Raw genomic sequence first — 23,195 nt, forward strand, 5'->3', positions numbered from 1 at the left:
AAATACTTCACACTTGAAAAAATGTATAACCATTAATAGACAATAGAGCTCATTGAACTTTATTTTTTATTGTGGTTTATTTGTAAAGAGAGAGAGAGAGAGAGAGAGAGAGAGAGAGAGAGAGAGAGAGAAATTGTAACATACAGTAATGGTGATGAAAATAGTACATTGTTGCCATATATTCAAGACATAAAATGCAAATTCATTATTATTAGTTTTTAAAAATAAAGAGAAAGAATACATTTGTAATTAAATATTTTTCTTCGTTTTATCATCAGTGATCGATATAACTCTTTGATACAGAAGATTCACAGAGCAGACACAATCGTGTACTGCAAAAGAGGTGGGAGAAGGGTAACAGAGACTCGTGCTAAATCGTCTATGAAAGAGTAAGTCTCCGATTGGACACAGCAACACTAAAGAGGGGATGAAATGCCCCATCAATAGAATCCAGAAATATATGAACATATCTCTCGCTTTGGGACTTAGAATGTCGTCGTTCCTTCACCCTGACTTTCCTCTCGCAGGTATTTTTGCTTATTCCATAATCAATATACATATTATATAAAAGCAGTACGATCGCGATTTAAAAAACAAAATAGAAAAATAGTGCTGAGTGATTTGTTGACGCTTTTCTGTGTGTAAATATTCTGTGAGTACTTCTTAAATATATTTTTCTTATTAAAAAGAGAATCTGTAGCCCAAATTGAAGGATAAAGCTGAAGATTTAGATACATCAGGTTTGATTTAATAAATACTTTAAATTTTCGAATTATTTTGGAAACTTGAGCATGAAACTTAAACTTAAGAGCAAAATTTGAAAATAATATTGTATTTTTTTTTATTAAATTTCATCGAAAAATATCTAAAATTTCTTGGGTTATAGTTATAATAAATTAAGTTATAATAGTTATAACTAATAGTATAGTTATAATAAATTAATATTAATTTTAGATGATTATTTCTCAGATTAAGAGTGACTTAAACTTCGATTAATAAATATTCTAATTGCATGCGTCGATTAATTAGTTTATTAAGTTTAGTAAGTTAATTGTTAATGTTGAATATATATTTATTTTTTTTTTTTTGAGCTATTTTTACAAGAATTTTTTAACACATGTGAGAAGAAGAGAGATAATATTCCTTTCCAATTTGAAATAACTACTTATAAAAACAAAGACAAGGAATTTTGTTTTTGAAGCGGTGTTTATAATATGATTTCGAATCTTCTTTTAATTTAAACTTTCTTCTTCTAAAACATATTGTTTTGATTCTAATTGAAGTTCTTATTTGGTTTAGTGTACGTCGAAAACTGATTGTTGATTTAAAATAACTCCATGGAAGTTCTTTCGGGATGAAGAAACTAAAAGAAAACCATTTTTTAATTTATTAATTTTTTTAATGACAACAAATTGCTTCATTAAAAATATAAAGAATGTAATATAAACTCAAAAAGTTATAAATTAACAAAAAACAAAATGTATAATTATATATATATATATATATTATATATATATATATATATATATATATATATATATATCATTATTATTTTATATGTGTATGTATATATATATATATATATATATAGTTTTTATTATTAAAAATGATTAGTTTTCAAAATCTACTTACAAAATTTTAGAATAAATTAACAATTAAAAATGTCTTAAAAATGTAGATAAAGATCCTTTTTGTAATATTTCTGTAATTTTTTCTATTGTTAATTTTTTTTAAATTAACTTACATTATTATATTATTTATCAATTTATATATAATCTTTAATTTTTTAATAATATTATTTAACAAATTATTAATTATTGTCTCTTTTTATTTTGGGAATAATTAAAATTAATTATGTGAAAGTTTGCTATTTAATTAATAACTATTATAAAATTATAATAAATTTTACCTACACAAATATACCAATATAATATGTCATATTATATTGATATATTTGAGTTCTTAGCGATTTTTCATGTATATATCTTTTTATATATTATAACATGTGTTTACCATTCAAAATTTCCATTTTATTCGGATATTTTCTATTTAGTGTTATCATCTTGATGTATATCTTGCTTGGAATTTCTGAAATACTACGTCAGTTTGACCTTTAATAGAAAACAATATCGTTCAATCGAAATTTATAATGTTAGAATAAAAAAATTATTATCGAGTCGATAAATATCAAAATTTAAAAGAAAATTATCACAATTGTTATTGATCATCAATTCAAAGAGCTTTCTTTAATATGTCAATATTTTCTTTTTTCTTGTATAAACGAAAAGGGAATTTTCTTTTCAGCAAATAGTGATATTTATTGATAAAATACAGCGCGTTTTCGATCAAATCATAGATTTACAATATGAACTTACAGGCGATCCGATTTATTATCGCAATAATATTCATTTATACTATTTTTATGAAAAATTTATTATTATTTTTATAAATTTATTATTATAAGTTTATTTTTATGAAAAATAACATTTTATTATTTAAGTACAAAATACAACAATTTCAGTGCAATACCTCTTTCATTAAACAATACCTAATTCAATTATAATAGTTACATCATAATTTAATCATAAATAAAATAAAGAAAAAATTTGTTTAAATTAAACGAAGCAAATAATACACAATTTGTTATATTAAATTATAAAAAATAATAAATTTTTAACGTGCAACATAAATTTAAATAATAATAAATGGTAATAATTCAATCGACCAACTCTGGCAAATAAGTAATTTTATTGAATATTCACAACGTTTCGGCCGTGGGTAACATAGTTATTTCGTTTTCATACTATCATTTTATTATATCATGTCATATTCTAAGATCGAATTTTTGTTTTTTTAAAAAAGTTGTGATTTACTTTGTTTTAAGAACATAGCACTTGATAAGGGTCAAAACCCACGGCCAAAATGTTGTGAATATTCAATAAAATTACTTATTTGCCAGAGTTGGTCGATTGAATTATTACCATTTTTTAATTATCATCTGGTGACTTTATAGTTTTATATCGTTTAAATAATAATGTATAACTCTTATTATAACTTATTACTTAAATTCGTTGTTCTTTAAGATTTTAACTTCATTATTTTCAAGAAATTTATCTACCTATATTCTTGCTATAACTATACTTTGCATTACATCAAATTTTAATTAATTTGTCAAAACTTCAACTTTTCACATTTAAACTGTATAGTTTATTTTTTATTTTCAAATAAAAAATAAGAGGATGGTAAAATTCATTGCTTGTAATATATTATTACAAATTTCTAACTTCCAATTTTTTTACGTTTTATAGATAATGGTGAAATAAAGAGAAATTAAAATACAATAACTTTTATGCACGCGCCGAATTAACAACAGGATATTGTCAAGGAACAATTACATCGTCGTTATCCATGGAAACCTGGAAATTATGGTGATAAAACTATGAGTAATCGCGCAACATTCTCCTCGAAAACTTAAATTATTGCATATACAGAGTAACCCATTTTAACTTTCAGATTGAAATTTCTTGAAAATTAAAGACTTCTATCAAAAAATGTTTCATACAAAAGTTGTAGAATTTCATGGGAGACATCTTGTCATAAAGATAATTTTATTTTAGGCGGAGGCATTTTTTAGATTTCAAGGTTATCACTATTTTTTTTAAACGAAACCACTATAAATTTTTTACATAAATTGATTTCTCATAATATTTAACGCAAAACATTGTTGGAGTAAAATAATCAAAAAATAAATGGTTTACAGAGATATTTTATGCTTTATCTTGACATATTTTGACAAAAAATATGTAAAAATATATAGAATTGTGATTTTTAAAAAATTGCAATTTGCAATGTGTAACTGCATACTTTTGTGTAAATAAATGTTTTTCTTACACCTATTACATATTTTTCTCACGCCAATTTATTTATCTTATTAATCTATGCAGAAAATTATTATGATAAGATTATTTATCGAAAAATAAGTATATTATATTTAAAATAAGATATTTCATATTTTTTCAGAGTGTGTCAAAATAAAACATAAAATAAATAAAACCATTTATTTTTCGACTATTCCACTCTAACAATTTTTTACACTAAATATTACGAGAAATCAATTTATGTGAAAAAATTATAGTGATTCTGTTTAAAAAAAAATAATGATGACTTCAAAATCTCAAAAATGTCTTTATCTGAAATAAAATCTCAATTATCTGAGTTATCTGAAATAATTAACGACAAGATGTCGTCCTCGGAATCCTACAACTTTTATAAAAAACATTTTTCGATAGAAACCTTTTCGATAGAAACCTGATTTCCAAGAAATTTTAATTCATAGTTAAAATGGGACACTGTATAACAAATGCAATTTAAAATGTAAAATATGAAAAAAGATTCGAGTGTTCCATTTTACTTGTCCGGAGTAAATATGTCAAGAAATATTGATGATACTAAAAAGTATTAGTTTCAGAAAAAGTTATAAGATTTCGAAGAAAATGTCTTGTCATAAATATAATCTTATTCTAGATGACGGCATTTTTGAGATTTCGAGGTCAACATTATTTTTTTAAACAGAATCATCATAATTTTTTTTACATAAATCGATTTCTCATATCTAATAATTGGCGTAAAAAATTGCTAAAATTGTATAATCGAAAAGTGAATGATTTATGATATATATTTTATGCTTTATTTTAACACAACAAAAAACAAATATCCAAATAAAATATTTTGTAATATATTTTCATTTTTTCAATAATATTGTATTATCTTAATATTTTGATAATATTCTGCATAATTTTATGTAAACTGAAACATACAGTATTTCAAAAACTATTTATTTTTCTACTATTTTCGACCATTTAACTCTACTAACGTTTCACATAATAATGAGATAAATCAATAGGTGTAAAAAATGGTATTTTTTTTAAAGTATGCAATTGTAAATTATAATTTTTTTTTTTAATGTGTAATTGGAAAATACTTACTTTTTCTTTTAAATAACTATGTGTATTTTCTTTATATTAATTAATTTCTCTCAATATCTTACGCATAAAAATATTGATGTCAGATCGAAAAATGAATTTTTTACGAGATATTTTGTAGTTTATGTAAACTTGTGTCATATTAAAGTATAAAATATCTCTAAACTATTTACTTTTGACTATTCCATTTTTATAATTTTTTTATATGCCGAACTTTATTATTACGAATACTTATTATGAATAATCAATTTATATAAAAAATGGAGTAGTTTTATTTAAGAAAACTGTTGATCTCTAAATGATTTAATTTGAAAAATGCCACTCACAATCAGATAAATTTTAGGTCACAATATAGTTCCTCACGATGTTCCTCGAAACTTTACAACTTTCACATGGAACATTTTTCCTAAAAATGTTTTATTTTTAAAATAATCCACTGTCACCACTTAAAATGGAACACCCTGTATATTCTAGTCGAATTATTTAAACTTAAAAATTTTTTATCTTACCACATATGTTTATTTTTTTTATGAAAAAAAATCAATAATTGTTTTACAGGAAGAAGAGTTAGAAAAAAGTTGTAACTCTTTTAATTCCGATGTTTTGTTCCGCCATTGGACCAATAATTCCAATTGATCTAGCAACAAATATTTGCTTTTTATGATGCATTGTAATTTGTCACCCATCTCTAAAAATAATCTGCAGCTCATTTATCAAAATTGCAACTTACCTGAGGAAGTTACTCAACATCAAGACATGAACAATCATCAAGTGAACCAATCAATGGATAATATATCAAACATTACTAAACCATCCAGTGAAAATGCGAATCTCGCGCAGAACACCCTGCAATGTCTAATATGTGCTTTTTCTACATCAAACAGGTGCATTATTATTAGACTATATTAGCATAGTTTATAATTGTATATTTTTATGTCATACATTCAGTGTTTCCTGTTATCTATATAAGATTATACAGATGATCATCTAGGTAAAATTTTGGCGTCATCTTATCTCTATATAGATAATAAAAATATGTATTATCTATATCTGTGTGCATCTTAGATTAAAAAAGTAATATTTTTACTAAATTATCTAGAATAATTTTCAGATAACTTTGATTTACAATTATAGCAATACTTAAATAGTAGAATTTAAGCAGTTAAGCGATAAAAATTTATAAATAAAAATATGAATATATATATATATATATATATATATATATATATTCATATTTTTATTTATAAATTTTTATCGCTTAACTGCTTAAATTCTACTATATATATATATATATATATATATCCCTTTTATAATTTACATTTTTTTTATGACTGTGTTTACATAAGAAGTCTTAAAATTTATTATCTAGAAAATTATCTAGATGAATCGCCATATAATTTTATCTTTTATCTAAATATATTTAAAACAAAATTATCTTTATCTTATCTAAGATAAATTTACACATTCTCATCTTTATCTAATTAATTTTAAAATCATCTAAGCACAATGCTGCATACACTTGTACATTTAGTTCAAGTATCCTGCACGAATCTTATGTGAAATGGATATCGTTTAAATCAGCTGGTTTTTTCATATAGTAGTAGCTTATGATCTTCTAAATAAAAGATGCAATAGCTCAAAGCTAAATATGGACAATTATTGAATTACAGCCAAAAACTCACAAAGTCTGAGTTTTTCATGTTTGTCTGATTGTAAATTAGTATAACTGTCTAATTATTTAGCTTTGAGCTTATTACATTTTTCCTAGATAACCAGTGTGAACACAAGTTGCTTTCATGTTGCTCCTAGATAATCAAGGATATTCAAGCAATATATAAAAATAAAATGCTAGCAATTGATGTTGGTTATTTCCTAAGAATATGAATTAAATGTTTGAATGGTTAAGTATAGTTAGCATAACGTTAACATTTTATCGTAATCAAATGCTCTGCTAAAGAAGGGACATATTGAATAAGCATACTGTTAACAAAAAGTTAGCATATAATGTTTTCAATTTGCTAACAGATATAAATATGTTGCCATCATTATATCAACATTAATTGTCAACATCTATTTAATTCTAATGCCAGCATAATGTTTAAAACGTGCAAATGTTTCATTTACGACATCAAATGCTAACAAATAACAGCACAATGGACGACATAGATGCGTAGCAAGATGCTAACATCTTTATTAGCAACATGAAAGCAACTTGTGTTCACACTGGTTATCTGGGTAATCTGAGCATACTTGGTTATCTGGATTGTTTAGCAAGTCATAAGCTACAACATATGAGAAACTAGTAGATTTTACTAAGATTCAATTTTATAGTATTAGTGTGAAATTTTTTAATTTACATGAAATCCTACATATAAAACATCCTGACAAGGAATGTTAACAAATAGATGTTAGCATTTTACTACGCATCTATGTCGTCTATTGTGCTGTTGTTTGCTAACATTTGATGTGGAAATGAAACATTTGCACGTTTTAAACATTATGCTAGCATTAGAATTAAATAGATGTTGACAATTAATGCTGACATAATGATAGCAACATACTTATATCTATTCATAAATAATGTTAATCGCCAGTGACAATTTAAAAATAATACTAGGACAAATTACTTCGACTAAAAACTGGCTAATTCTTTTATCAAAAATAAATAAACACTACGTTTCGACCAACATTGTGGTCCTTTTCAAGTGCTAAAATACAAGAATACGTAGCTCAGTAGCTAACAGATTGTTAACATGATAGGTGATAATTTCACGTCTCCATTTCGGATTAATGTAATTGCGAAATAAGTATAAGTATGTATATGTTTTTGTTAATGTAATGATAATTTGCGCTTGGTAACTTATGTATTTTTGTAATCTTGTATTTTAGCACTTGAAAAGGACCACAATGTTGGTCGAAACGTAGTGATCATTTATTTTTAATAAAAGAATTAGCCAGTTTTTGGTCGAAGTAATTTGTTCTAGTATTATACTTATATTTGTTAGCAAATTGAAAACATATGCTAACTTTTTGTTAACAGTATGCTTATATATTTGATATGTTTTTTCTTTAGCTGAGTATTTGATTACGACAAAATGTTAAAGTCATGCTAGCTACTCAAATATTTAATTCATATTCCTAGCAAGGAACCAGCATTGATTGCTTACATTTTATTTTTATACGTTGCTTGGGCATACTTGGTTATTTGGGATAATGATCTTTAAAGCTTTATGCTGATATATGTACATACATATATATATATATATATACAATGTGTTTGTATATGTATGTGTGATTACATTAACCCAGATAGCCACAGTAATTATTATGACATCATTTTGACATCCAAATGCATCATTTTGATGGCAAATGATGCATTTTGACATCGAAATAATGTCATAATAATTACTGTGGCTATCTGGGAATATATTCAACTATCATTGAATCTGCTATTAACTTACAAAAAGATTTAAAAAATCTGTTATAATATTTTCAGATCAATATATGCCGATCATCTAATCAGCCATTACACATCAAAATGTAACAATCCAAATTTTAAACCTGTCTTTGCGCAATTGCCAGTTCCCAAATTACTTCAGGATAAAAGCAATTGCTCTCTTCCTATATTAGAAGAATATACCGAATGTAACGTAAATGAATATGATATACATAAGACAGAAGAGATGGACAAATCTAATCCATTCGACATGAATTCACAAAGCAACGTGAAGCAGAATAAAGATTTCCGCGAAGGTAAAATTTGTAAACAGTGTAACTTCGTAGCAAACACAAAAATGGAATATTGGGAACACATGCGCTGCCACATCAAAGGTTTCACCTGTCCCAAATGCTCTTTCGTTACCAAATATAAGCATCACATGAATCATCACTGGCTCAGTGTTCACGACGGCTCCAAGCCATTCAAATGCAAAAAATGTTCCTATACATGCGTAAGTAAATCGATGCTAACTAGTCATTTAAAAAAACACTCGAATTTCTATCCCTACAGATGCGCAAACTGTATGTATAAGACGAAATTTTGCAATGCGCTGAAGAAGCACCTACGTAAGAAGGAGCATCAACCAGCAATGGTGTTAAACGCCGATGGCTCGCCTAATCCCTTGTCCATCATCGATGTCTATGGTACTAAACGCGGACCCAAGCAAAAGTCATTCTTGGAAGAACAGGACGAGTTGAGTCAAAGTATGACGGCTAACAACAACCAACTCAACTCACCACCTTCTCCAACCAACTCACCAACCTCATCAACTTCCCTAGTTTCATTACCACTTCAATCACCAGTCGCTCATTACTTGACAGTGACCGCGGTTAATAAAACAAATAATGCAAATTGTATAATGCAAAATAGTATAAAGCAGAATCAATCTGTCATGACGTGCCCGTATAGTGATGTAGTCGCTACATTTGACTTGTCTAACCATCTTCTGCTTCACGAGGATCCAACATTTTGCAAAACTATGCAGGAAATTAATCACGCTAATACATTAATGGAATACGTGAAAATCATGAAAATGCCTGAAAAGTGTGTTCAGAATCTGCCTATAACTTATTTCGACCCAAATAACGTTAATAAACTTCATGTTTTCAACAACGTAAAGGCTACCAGCGAATCCTCGACATTTGTGATGCTAAAAACTCAACTAAAGTCACAAAATGATGATGAGTCTACAGATGCACCATTGGATCTCCGCATCGCCGAGGTCGGAAAAAATCAGTTTCAATTTCAGTTATTAGATACAAATTCAAAAACCACCGGCACCAATAAACGGAAGGGTAAAGCGATGAAATTGGAACGTCGTGCGACGGAAGAGAACACGAAACCGGAACAAAAAGAAGTAGAATCCTCCAGGTTTTCCATAATTAATAGACCCGGTTTATGCAGAGAAAATCAGAATATTAAGGATAGCAAAGTTATGGCCGATTCGATCGGCACCGAGCATATATGTCACTATTGTGAGATCACATTTGGTGACATTGTCATGTATACCATGCATATGAATTGTCACGGCTTCGATAACCCTTATACGTGCAATATGTGCGGTCATCCATGCACCGATAAATTTTCTTTTTTTCTTCATATTGCCCAATCACAGCATACGTAGAAGCGATCAATCAGACGGTAATTGAGCGTGACGAGAATCCTAAACGTCGCAAGCAATTTATCTATGAAAAGGAAGAAGTAAACGAGATAGGAAAAAAAATTTTTAAATAATATCTAGAATATAAATCTAGTCAAACATGTCAAATATATAAATGCTTATTTGATAAGCACTTGCATTTACGAAATCGGTAAATATATAATTTTAAGGAAAAATAAATATACATATATATAATATATGTGCGTGTGTATGTGTGTATGCGTGTGTATGTTTGTGTATGTATACAGGAGGTGTTAACAAAAATTTCAGGGCATTATTATAATAATATATAGTATTTTGGGGATCAGATTGATTAAAAAAATCCCTCTTTTCTTTTGGACAAAGAAATCTTATTAACACTCTGTATATTCTCTCTATCTATATACACAGAAAATATTGCTGACTATCGTATTTTTACAATAATTAGATAAATTCTATCTAATTTTCCATGCAGATAGAAAAGACAGAAAAGAATTATGCTGGGTTTAATCTCTGTCCAAAAAAGTTAAATAGATATGACAATACTGTGATTTAGACACTGAGATAACCTTTATCTCAATTTTTTATTTTTTCTTTTTCTTTTTGGATTTTCTTCCTATATGTATGTATATACATATAATATATTAAAGATTTCGATACTTTGTCAGATGAATAATATACATCTATTATTTATATTAGATAATCGACAAATATTAAAAATATCTTCCTAATGCACATTATTTGCATCAGTTTATTTTCTTTACAAGTTGTGAGATGAATACTTTCATTGATAAAACAAATTATTGTTGCAAGCAATATTAAATATAGAAAATTTATAGTATTACTAATATTATTATTTTTCGATAATTGGACTGCTAACATTTTTTGAGAATGTTTAATCTTTTTGACTTTTCTTTTTATTAAATTATTAATCTAAAAAAATATTTTCTTGATACAATATTATGTATACATACTTGCAGTCAATATAAAAAAAATTCTAATACATATGACAAAAATATAATTGATAGAAAATTGCAATTGTTGTGAGAAAAATTAAAAGATATAGATAATTTGGTTCTGCTAATATTTTTATTTTTTGATAATTGAATTGCTATTATTCTATGAAATTTTCTAACTACTCCCCTTTTTTGACGTTATTCTTATAAATCTAAAAAAATATTTTTCTTACTACAAAATTGTATACGTACTTTTGCAATTATTGAAAAAATTCTGTATGTGTATGATCAAAATATAAAGTATGATTAGATACTAAGATTTATTAGTAGAAATTTGACACTCTCTTCTCTTTTTTATTTTGCATTATTTTTGCGAATTATTATATTCCATTTTTGTTCTGTTTTTTCTGTTTGACAATATTTTTATTTTCCCTAAATATATATACAGTGTCCGGTGACTCGCGTTTCACACGTTAATGGGAGATTTCTGAGGTAATTTGGAGACAATTTTTCCTCAGCGAAAATGTCCAGGCACCAATAATTTTCGATTATAAACGATTGAAAATAAAAGCTTTTTTGTAAACTTTGTAAAAATAAATTATTAACAAAACTACATTTTTTAGTTTCTTTCAGGTAAAGTTTATTTTAATAGAATTTTTAATTTAAGGCTTAGTTACACAAAGAGACATGATTTAAAAAATTAAGAACATTAAAAAAATTATGACTTTTCTCGATATTTTCGTTGAGGAAAAATCGTCTCCACATCGCCTCAGGAATTTCCCATTAACGTGTGAGTCACCGGACACCCGGTATATTCTTATTTGTTAATTGGATTCAATATTATGCGAGTTTTTGATGGATATGGATATTGCATCAAATTCATTTAATTCGATTCAAATATAGCATATATATGCATATTTTTTTCATTTACTTAAGAAACTAACTGTTTTATTTTGTATTTCTGCAATCGACTCGTGATCATACTTCTATATAGTTATTGTATTCTAGCAAATTTCTATCAAAACATTTTTCTGTATATCTTTTTTTTATATATTGTGTACTTAAATGTATACTTCTTTTTTCTTTTTCTTTTAGAATATAATTATTGAATAGCATCGATGGTAAACAAAAATTGCATTACATGATTGTGATAATCCTATCACGAATACAATTTAATATATATAATGATTATACATCTATATATGTATAAATAAAAAAATTGATATATAAATATATATTTTTTGAACTACAAAAAACTACAGAGTTTATTCTATACTTTTATGATATAATATTATTATTATATATTATAAACTTATATAATTATTGAGCAATGTAAAAAACGCCTGTATTAAATTGTATTAAATATACATAATTTATTTGAAAAGGTATTACATTCTTTTATAGTTTTTTAAATAATTTAGTAAAAGTTTCTATATATATATTTTTATATTAAGCTCAAAAAGCTCTCAATAGAGAGCTATACAGCTAAACTTAATTTTACATATGCAGTTATATAATACCACTGACGAGATACTCAGTGATAATAGTGAAGTATATATCCTTACATTCAAACATCCCTGCCAGCACCGGTACGTATCAAATACGTCATTATGACGTGCTAACTCGTCACACGTTACATTGCAACGACGTCACAACTAGTGTTTGAAACGTATAATTGTCACGTTACCGTCACGTAACTAACAGCCAAATTCTTGGTGATAGAAACGTTGTAGTGACGTGTTATTTGCGACTTTATGTGACGTGTTAAGCACCTATTCATGACCTAAAAATGAATGATCGATTTTAAGAAGTTAAGATTAATTTTAATACTACCCGAGACAGCACAATGACGTTTTACAAACGTATTCAAAAAATATACATATTGAACGTTTTGTATATTTAAAACCATATTAGAGTTTTAGACATCTTTAGATCATTTTGAAGATGTTTAAAGTATTACTTATATAATTCTCATAACAAATTTCAAATACGAGAAAGAACCGCATCGCGCGCCGCATAGCGGTAAATAAAGGAATTAATGATTAATAACAAATACTGTTTTTATAATATTTTTAAAATGTTACTGTAATATTTCTCATAAAATATTACAGTTACATGTTCTTATAATGTTTCTCCATGGAGAATATTGCAATATTACATTGTAACTTGTAATATATACCCACACAGCACAAAACATTTTAGAGACCTTCACAAAATTTATTCAAAAATGTTTCATATACGTCTTAAATACGTGTAAATGTCCACTATTTTATCACAAATATGTTGATAAAAAATTGCATAAACGTTTCAAATGTTACGTTTTCTATATTATGTTTCTTAGATGTTATAATGACGTTTCAGTGTTACTTGAAATCTTTTTGAAATTTGAAATGTTTCTGCAACATTTCTGTTGAGTTTTGTGCTGTGTGGATATAATATTGCTACAATATAACTGAAATGTTGTAATGTCGTTGCGACATAACAATTTCGTGTTAAATTTAATTTTTAAAAATAAGATATCTTATAGTAAGAATATATATATATATATATATATATATATATCCTTATTTTAATTTATTTTTAAAAATACCAACTACAAAACTAAACAATCCCACATATCAATTAATTAAATTCTTTTATATACGTTACGTCGCGGCAACGTGCAAAAGAGGTATCATATTTTTTTGCGACTTTGTGACCAATATAGAACGTCGCTTTCACGTCTAATGTTGGCAGGGATGTAAATTACATTTTCTAAGGAAGTGATATACATGTGTGGTGGTCACTATATTGGCCTTCTGAGCAGTAATTTAATATCTAAGGGCAGGTATAGCTTGTAGTTTTCCAGTTTTTTAACCAGTTTTCTTTTCTTTGAGCGTCAAACCTCGGATATTGCCATACTATGGGTGCTTTTCAGCAAGCAACACAGGCGACACAAAGTCACACTGTGTGCAACACAAGTGCTTTTCTACTATCACACAATATAACACAATCTTACTCAGCTTTTTAGCTAAGTCGCTTTGTGCTCAATTGTATTACACCAGTATTACACAGTGTCTATCTGTGTCTTCCTTGCCGAACAGCACCCAATATGGTTTAAATCTTGTGTGTTAAGCGCGGAGCACACACTTTTGTGTAGGCACATAAGCGTAAACATGAGAATCTTAATTGGTTTATAAACGTATGCATAAGAAATTCAACCAATTGAATTTCATATGCGTATGCGCTTATGCAAGAGTGTGTACTCCTCGCTTAAGAATCTTGATTGATCTATAAACGTATGCATAAGAAATTCAACCAATCGAATTTCTTATACATATACTTATGCGCTTATGCAAAAATATGTGCTCCCCGCTTTATATACGCATTCGCACTTAGCGTATTTAAAGCGGAGGCTACAATGGGTGCGTTTAAGCAAACAACAAAGGCGACACAAAAGGTCTGTTCTTTTCGGCTGAACTGGCTACACTAGTTCAGAGGTTGTCTTTTTTGCTCGACATTAGAAGAAAAAAGATAACCTCTGAACTAGTGTAGCCAATTCAGCTGAAAAGAACAGACCTAAAGTCACACTAAGTACGTTTACACAGCACCCTTAATCGGATTTAATAACATCCATAGTTGTAAAACTGGCCAATTACAGTCATTCCCCTGAAGAATGGAACGGCTGTGATTGGCCAGTCTTACAACTACAAATGTTATTAAACTCGATTAACAGTGCCGTGTAAACGTACTCACTGTGTGCGACACAAGTGCTTTTCTACTATTACACAATATAACACAACCTTACTCAGCTCTTTAGCTAATATATATAATAGTGTTTTCGAGTGAAGCAGATTTGAGCGATCCGGGGTCGATTAATGACGTCATTGACTAATCACAGCTATTTATTCTTCAGAGAAATGGCTGTGATTGGTTAATGACGTCATTAATCGATCCCGGATCGCTCAAACTTGCTTCACTCGAAAACGCTATAAGTCGCTTTGTGCTCAATTGTGTTACACTAGTGTTACACAGTGTCTATCTGTGTCTTTCTTGCTGAAAAGCACCCTATGGCAGCAGGAGTACAGAGTACAAGAGTAAGCAGTAAGTAGTACGAAATGGGATTTATTCATTCCGTTACTCCCGACGAAATGAGCGAATCCCATTTCGTACTGCTTACTGCTTAAGCGGGGAGCACACACTCTTGCATAAGCGCATAAGCATATGCATAAGAAATTCGATTGGTTGAATTTCTTATACATACGTTCATAGAACAATCAAGATTCTTAAGCGGGAAGCACACACTTTTGCATAGACGCATAAACGTAAGCATAAGAATCTTGAATGGTCTATAACCGTATGCATAAAAAATTCAACTAATCGAATTTCTTATGCATATGCTTATGCGCTTATGACGACTTGTGTCTACTTGAGTTAGCTCAAGTCAGCAGCGCTAATACGATAAATGGAAAGCACCTGCTGCGCAGAAGTTGATGCGCATAAAACGGGAAGCACACACTCTTGCATATGCTCATAAGCATATGCATAAGAAATTCGATTGGTTGAATTTCTTATGCATACGTTTATAGACCAATCAAGATTCTCATGTTTACGCTTATGCATCTATGCAGTGTGTGCTCCCCGCTTAAGTCTGCCCCATGTAAGAAAATGACATGTCGGAAAAACAGCTCCATTAACTTAGTGCATCCCGATGAAGGAAGGGTGCAATCTCATGATACGGAAATCGACGTGCGGAACAGAGAATGCGTGAATTGAACAGCTAATCAGCTTTCTTCCGCATTTTTCTGTATACCTTTTTTTGTGTACCTTTTCCGTATGTGTTTGCGTGTATGCGTTGCGTTACTCTAGCTAACTTACAAAGTTAGAATCGAAAGTGTCCTTTGATGAGTTCAGACTTGTTTTATCTGAAAATTTTTTTTCCTTTGTTCCATTATACGGAATTTAGAACTTCTTTGTTTTAATACCTTCTTGCAACATTAATAATTTGTTATCCATTTTTAATCTTTGCTTCATAATTCTAGACACATCAATAATAATGACGTATAATTTGGTGTGCCCTGTGTACATGATACGGAAAAATTACCAAAAATGCGTCATAGGATTCAAAAACAATTTTTATAATATAAAATGTGTTAATAAATCGACCACAACTGGCAATGTTATTCTTTAGTTATTTATTCAAAATTCAGACAACGTTTCGACCTTAGTTCAGGTCCTTATCAAGTCTACAATCAAAAAGTAATAATTGTTTGGGAAAAAATTAAATTTCCGTGATCCCCGCGCGCCTTCGATATACGCTACTGAGAGCTCTCTGTAATTGTGTACATCGACAGATTGTTATTGCGTCCACAAGGGCGAAGCGCCGAATTTGGAGAGAGTTTCCGCGTTTTTCAAAAAGAGCGATGTGGCACGGAGTGCCAGTCTGGTACGACGAGCCGTCCGGTAAACACGAGAAGAACAATTGTGATCCGAAGAATAAAAATTACGTATTCTTACTTAGAATAAAGAGACTAGTTCCCGCTATCTATCCTTGCCTATCGACGCAGTCCACAAGAGAGAACTAGGAGATAGCTCCGATAAAAACCAAAGGAGAGCATATAAAAAACAATAATTATAAATGTTGATAAATTATTAATAAAAAGCACATTTTTAAAAAATGATAAATAGCGTAAACCAATGTATATAAATTAATTAAATAAAAATCATACCTACTAAGAAATAAATTGACACACTTCTACATAATAAAATTCATACTAAATTCGTCCTACGTTTGTTGGACATTAACGTCGTGATATTAGAAAACGAACTAACTAAGCAGCCTTAATAACCAAATCATATATAGGATTTAAATTCTCTGCGTCTTTCTGAAGGTTGATCGTGTTGTTAAATTTTTTAATGTAGAACATTTCTGCTAACTCTCTTTTTCTCGTATGTATTTCCCGATGTAAAATATTAAAGGTTGTCCATTTAAAGTCGTGTAAAAATTCACTTCTATATGTTTGCTTATTACGTTATGGTTACTATTGTGCACTTTTATGTTATTCATGTGTTCCTTTATACGAGTATTTAAATGTCTTTTAGTCTGTCCAATGTATGTAGCGTTGCAGTCATTGCAGTCAAGTCTATAAACAACCTCGGTCATCTCCGCTTTGGGAAGTTTGTCTTTTCCTCTTTTTATTACATAATCTAATTTCTTGGTATCGTATAGATAACGTTTAAGCCTGCTTTTACAATAGATCGCTCGATAGTATTACTCAAATTCTTGATATACGGCATTGGGATACAATTTAAAATATCAATATAAGAGTTTTAACAAGGCTCTGTAATATAAATATAAATTTAACGTATAAGACGGGCAACAAGAGCCAAATCGCGGATGACAATGCGTTATCCTAACGAAACTAAATAATTTTTTCGTTAGAATTAAATACCGGTGCACAAGGCACCAAATTTTTACTTGGACACGGCCAAGATTTTAAATATGAAATAATCTCATATTTTGAGATTTAATTTCAATACCCCTTTTAACCCCCCTACGGAAAATAAATAAATTAATGCAAGAGAAAAATATAGATCCGAAAGTCGCTGAATCGGGAAACGAGTTCCCGAGACCTTTCGCTTCGATTCCCGATTCAGCGACTTTCGGATCTATATTTTTCTTTTGCATTTACTTATTTCCGTAGGGGGTGAAAGGGTTATTGAAATTAAATCTCAAATATGAGATTATTTCATATTTTAAATCTTGGCCGTGACCAAGTAAAATATTTGGTGCCTTGTGCACAGATACTTAATCCTAACGAAAAATTTAGTTTCGTTAGGATAACGCACTGTCATCCACGAATTGGCTCTTACTGCCTGTCTTATATCTTTAAATTTATATTCATATTTTAAGTTTGGCCATTTAACCCGGGAACACCTTGTATATAAGTTTTTATTATGGAAACTATCATCAGATAACAAAATAGCATGATCAACTAAGTTATTAATAGTGTTAATTTTATACTTAAATGGGTGACTCGAATAATAGTTTAAATATCTGCCAGAAGATGTGGGTTTCTGGTACCAATTTGTTAAAAGTTTCCCGTTGTTTCTAATAACCGTTGTGTTTAGAAAATTGATCATATTATTTGTTTCAATCTCGTAAGTAAATTGTAAACGTTGATGATAATTATTAAATGTAGTCAGGATATTATCAATCTCAGAACGTGGAATTATTGCAAAAATGTCGTCAGCATACCTATAATAAACTGAAATCTTACATTGTAAAGCGTTTAAACATTCTGTTTCGAGATCGTCCATAACTAAATCAACCAAAATAGGTGAAAGAGGGGAGTCCATTGGGGTACCATGAATCTGTTCGTAAAATTGATCATTAAAACAAAAACTTGTAGACTCTAAAAGAATTTTAACTCCATATAAAAATTGTGATAAGCTAAAACTGGTGTTAACAGAAATATCCGTCCAACGTTTTTCAATTGATTTTAAAACTAAGTCTGTCGGAATATTTGTGAACAAAGAAGTAACATCAAGTGAAATCAACATTTCACTATCGTCAATACACATTTTATTAGTTCTTAATTTTATTCAAAAAACTCCAACCATCTTTAATGTGGGAAGCAGGTTTTAAGATTGACTTTCCTAAAATATCGTGCAAAAAACGTACTATATTGGACTCCCAATTGACGAGACAATAATTCGTAAAGGAACATTAACTTTATGTATTTTTGGTAAACCGTATGCACGTGGAAGATTACTGTTAGTGGTGTTAAGTCTTTTATATGTTACGTCGTCAATCAATTTATTATCACGCCATGATTTAATTAAAGAATTCATTTTATTAGATAGTTTTTTAATTGGATCTTTTTTCAGTTTATTATAAGTCGATTGATCGTTAAGAGAAACATTCATTTTTTCGATATAATCTTTCCTATCCAAAATTACCGTCGTTTGTCCTTTATCCGCTTTTGTAATTAAAATGTCATCATTATCGCGTTTAAAACTATTACATTCCCAGCAAACACCGATATAATTGTTACATTGCTATAATAATACGGAATATAACAGGTAACATAACGTGTACGTTACATGTAACATCCATGTTAGTTGTAATTTCCCACTCATAGATGTAACATTTTAATATAACATATATTACATTGTAGTTATATTGTAATTATATACCAAATAGCACATTGATGTATTGATAAGTCAGTGCTATTTTGGGATATAATGACAATATAACTACAATGTAATATATGTAATATTAAAAATGTTACGTTTATGAGTGGGAAATTACAACTAACATATACGTTACATGTAACATGCTTAAGTATATAACATTTATATACTGTGTTTGCTGGGTTCCTTTGAGATGTTAATGATGTGTCTATCTATGAAGCTAGTATGTTTCTTTCTACTGAGAAATCCATATACCGCTTTTGTAACTTCGTTTCGAGTTGATTCTAAAAGGTCCTTAGGGATTTTAAAACAATTAGTTTCTAAATTCTTAGTAATATCTAAAACAGTATTAATGCGGTCAACTTTGTTATTCTGTAAAACGAGCATACCAAATTTCTCACCTAAGCTTAAAAAATCTAGAGTATTTTCAGGAATAACTTTATTACTAAGATTTCTAACCCATTTTGATCTGTCAATCATACTAAAAGGGTTAACATCAACTCTATTGCTTCGAATTAAATTATTAAACTTTTTTATAGCATTATACTTTTTTGTTTGATTAAAATTACGTAATTTATGGTAATTAGATTCAAAGAATCTAGCCATTAAAAATCGTGGTAAACTGCCATATAATATTTCTTCATAAATTACTCGTAATTTTTATGATATAATTTTAAATTAAATTTATTTAATACTGTCGCAATAATATTTATTTCAATATTTTAAATATTATACTTGAATAAAATTAACAAATATTACTGTTTCGATAAAATACTTATTTTTTTAATTATGTATTTATTTCTCGGAACGCGTCATTTTCATGTCTTTGACGCACCGTGTGCACAGGGCACAGAAAAATATACGAGATAGAAAAATGCGAAAGAGCGCTGATTGGCTGTTCAATTCACGCATTCTCTGTTCCGCACGTCGATTCCCATACAGCACCGATAGATTGCAAAAACATTACAACAATCTTTCACCGCAATATTGCAATATTGCAAATTCACTGCAAAATGTTGCTACATCATTGCTGTTGAATTGCAGCAATGTTAAAATGTCCACTTTTTGGAAGATTGCAACAAAATATTACAACAATATTGCAATATGTTATGAGTTTGCAATAATGCATTGTTATTGCAACCATAAACTAATGTTGCATATACAGGTATATAAATGTAAATAAATTATTAATGAAAATACGTTGTAGTTAATTTATATATATTATAATATATAAATTATAGAATTTGGATTACATGCAATATTTCCGAAATATTAATGTCATGTTGCTACAAGTGTGCTGGAATTTTGTGCACTTATATCTCTGCAATGTCTTTATAATGTTGCATTGCAACTTGCAACATTGCAACGTTATTACAATATAATTGTAATAATCTGTGCTGTATGGGTTTCCGTATCATATGGAATCGCATCCTTAGAGTGTTTACTGGGAAATATCAACATTTTATAAAATATGTATTTTATGTAATTATTGTAAAGATTTCTATTCAACACGTTAAAAATTATATAATTATTCTTCGCCGCTGAATCATCTTTGCTGCTGGACCACCTTCTTCGACGTTGTACGTGTCTTTGCCGACTTTACGCGTCTATAATCTGTCGGCTGAAACTGAGCTGCACACCGATGCGAGCAGCATGGTTTAGAAGCTTCTACAAAAACAAAAAAATGGTTATCTTGCATCGATCACATATAGTTCAGTAAGGCGACTAACGATTGTGAGAAAAATTTTCACAGTTTCGAGCTGGAAACATTAGCTATTGTAAAAGCGGTAGAGCGATTTCTGCAGGGTGTATCTTTCACGTGTATCTGCAGGGAATTAAATTCAAAATTGTTACGGATTGTAATTCTCTAGTTCTAGCCATGAAAAAAATTAACATAAACCCGCGAATTGCTAGATGGAGTATTTTTCTATAAAATTATCAATTCGAGTTATTTCATCGTACATCGAACCGAATGATACACATTAACTGTCTTAGTCGCCAGGTAATGCTAATAAATAATATTACTGTAGAAAAGGTGCTTTACAAACAATTGGCTGACTCAAAACTCAAATTAAGCTATTGCCACGGAACTCGAATTTAAAGAAAATGAATATTTTACGTTAATTGATTGTCTCGTATTTAGAAAATATCAGGACCGCCAATTATTTGTGGTATCCGAAAACATGGTGAATAATATAATCCGCATTTACTACGAATTAGATCATGTAGGAATCAATAAGACTATTCAGGGAATATTAAAAAATTATTGGTTCGCAAGTATGAAAATCAAAGTAAGAGAGTATATTGACAATTGCGTGAAATGTCTTAGTAATTCGTTAGCAGCCGGAAAACGCAAAGATGTAATGGAATTAGTAGATATCACCCCAATGCCCTTTCACACCTTTCACCTTGACCATTTTGGTCCTTTAAAAGAAACTACGAATCAACATAAGCATATTCTGATAATAGTAGGGGTGCGTTTGAAAATACATTTCATTGGGATTGGGAAAAAAACAATAAAATTGGCAGTATTGAAAAAAATTAGGTTGGCAGTAATTCCCAGTGCTGCGTTTCGTTTCTCCCACTGGGACCGTTGAAATTGATTGTAAAGAACAAAAAGTGCTACTTGTACAAAAGATAAAAATTGCTACTATAAGGTATGAAAGAGATAAATAATTAGTTAGTAAAATATATATGTATAGTTATTATATGTAATAAATTAAATGTAATTATCGTAATTGAATACATAAAATAGAATAAATCTATTCTAACCTTTTTTTAATATACATTCTTTCTCTTCTTTTCATAAATTATTGTTTTTAATATTTAAGCATAATTGTATAATATTTACAGATTATCTCTCTTGTTATTATATAAAAAAATGAAATCTGTGCAATCCACAAAGAAAAACAACCTTCGTAAATTGAAATTACTTGACAACATTTTCCAAATAATCTGTTATTTTTGGCACTACTCTTCTTTCACCTCGATTATTATTACCTCTATTATCGAATAAAATATTTTGTAATTCTTCATTATTATCATCACTGTTTGAAGAAGAGGAACTACTTGAAGAATCAAACATAATATTTTCGAGTAAAATATATTCTTCCATGAAATATATAACTGCAACAGATTAATTTTTTTACGTTTATAATAAAACCAGCGGCCGAGCGGTCCCAGTAGGAGAAACTAAAGTCGCTAGATTACAAAGTAACGCAATTAGGGGGAAAAAAGCTGCCATTTTGACTCCACGCAACGCGGCCGTTTCAATTGTATATAATTGTATGTATAATCCAATTTTTTGTATAATACAAAAGAAAATAAAATTGTAAATTATATAAAAATAATTTTTATTTATGTTTTTTTCCATTTGCTATGGCCATTTTCATCGCAACACTTCTACTGCTATAACCAGCTGCTTTTTTTACATCACTGCTTACTTTTTTTAATGAAAAATGAATTCTTGTGATTACAAAATTTTTTATAAATTTATAACCAATATTATGACACAAAGGAATAAAGTTTATCGAATATTCTTGTAAAAACATTGTTATAAAATTATTGACTTTTAATACATTAAAAAGTAAGTTAGTCTCATTTTTCCGAAATAATATTATAGTTTGCACTTATATATTAAATTATATATCTCCACGCTTGGAAATATTAAAATATTTTCTTTATATTCTCTTAACTTTGTATAAAAACTTAGATTATTGTAGCTAGAATTGTTAGAATCATTCGTAGTCACAAGAACATTAAAACAATTATTGCAATGTGTAAAATTTTTTTGTATTTTAAATAATAATGCATCTATTAAATAATATAATGCAGCTTGAACTGTATTATTGAAATCAGTTTCCTTTTCATTTCCAAGCAATGATTGATATATATTTATATCCCATAAATTTTCATTGCTCTGCAGACATCTCTCTTCTGCAGAG

General features: G+C 28.7%; 1 protein-coding gene and 1 long non-coding RNA gene across 4 annotated transcripts; one reads left to right on the plus strand and one right to left on the minus strand.

Annotated features, from left to right (window-relative positions):
• The first annotated feature begins 442 nt into the window (after positions 1–442).
• Positions 443–12,460, plus strand: LOC114933950 (protein hunchback-like). Of its 3 annotated transcripts, none has more exons than XM_085479539.1 (4): positions 443–527; positions 3,309–3,428; positions 5,541–5,866; positions 8,479–12,460. In XM_085479539.1, exons 3-4 carry the CDS (start codon positions 5,643–5,645, stop codon positions 10,103–10,105), a joined length of 1,851 nt encoding a protein of 616 aa, XP_085335665.1. In that variant the 5' UTR covers positions 443–527; positions 3,309–3,428; positions 5,541–5,642; the 3' UTR covers positions 10,106–12,460. The 3 variants fall into 3 exon arrangements, with proteins under 3 accessions (XP_085335665.1, XP_085335666.1, XP_085335667.1); XM_085479540.1 differs by lacking the exon at positions 443–527 and adding an exon at positions 534–652; XM_085479541.1 differs by lacking the exon at positions 443–527 and adding an exon at positions 681–740.
• Positions 12,461–20,324: 7,864 nt separating this feature from the next.
• LOC146724639 (uncharacterized) lies at positions 20,325–22,419 on the minus strand. Its single transcript, XR_014924002.1, has 2 exons — positions 22,252–22,419; positions 20,325–20,919 (listed from the first exon to the last, which is right to left on the minus strand). It is a non-coding gene; the product is annotated as an uncharacterized LOC146724639 (long non-coding RNA).
• Between the last annotated feature and the right edge of the window lie 776 nt (positions 22,420–23,195).

This window comes from Nylanderia fulva, unplaced genomic scaffold, assembly GCF_048542155.1.
Source record: "Nylanderia fulva isolate GAGA-0341 unplaced genomic scaffold, ASM4854215v1 Scaffold122, whole genome shotgun sequence".
Classification (NCBI taxonomy): Eukaryota; Metazoa; Arthropoda; class Insecta; order Hymenoptera; family Formicidae; genus Nylanderia; species Nylanderia fulva.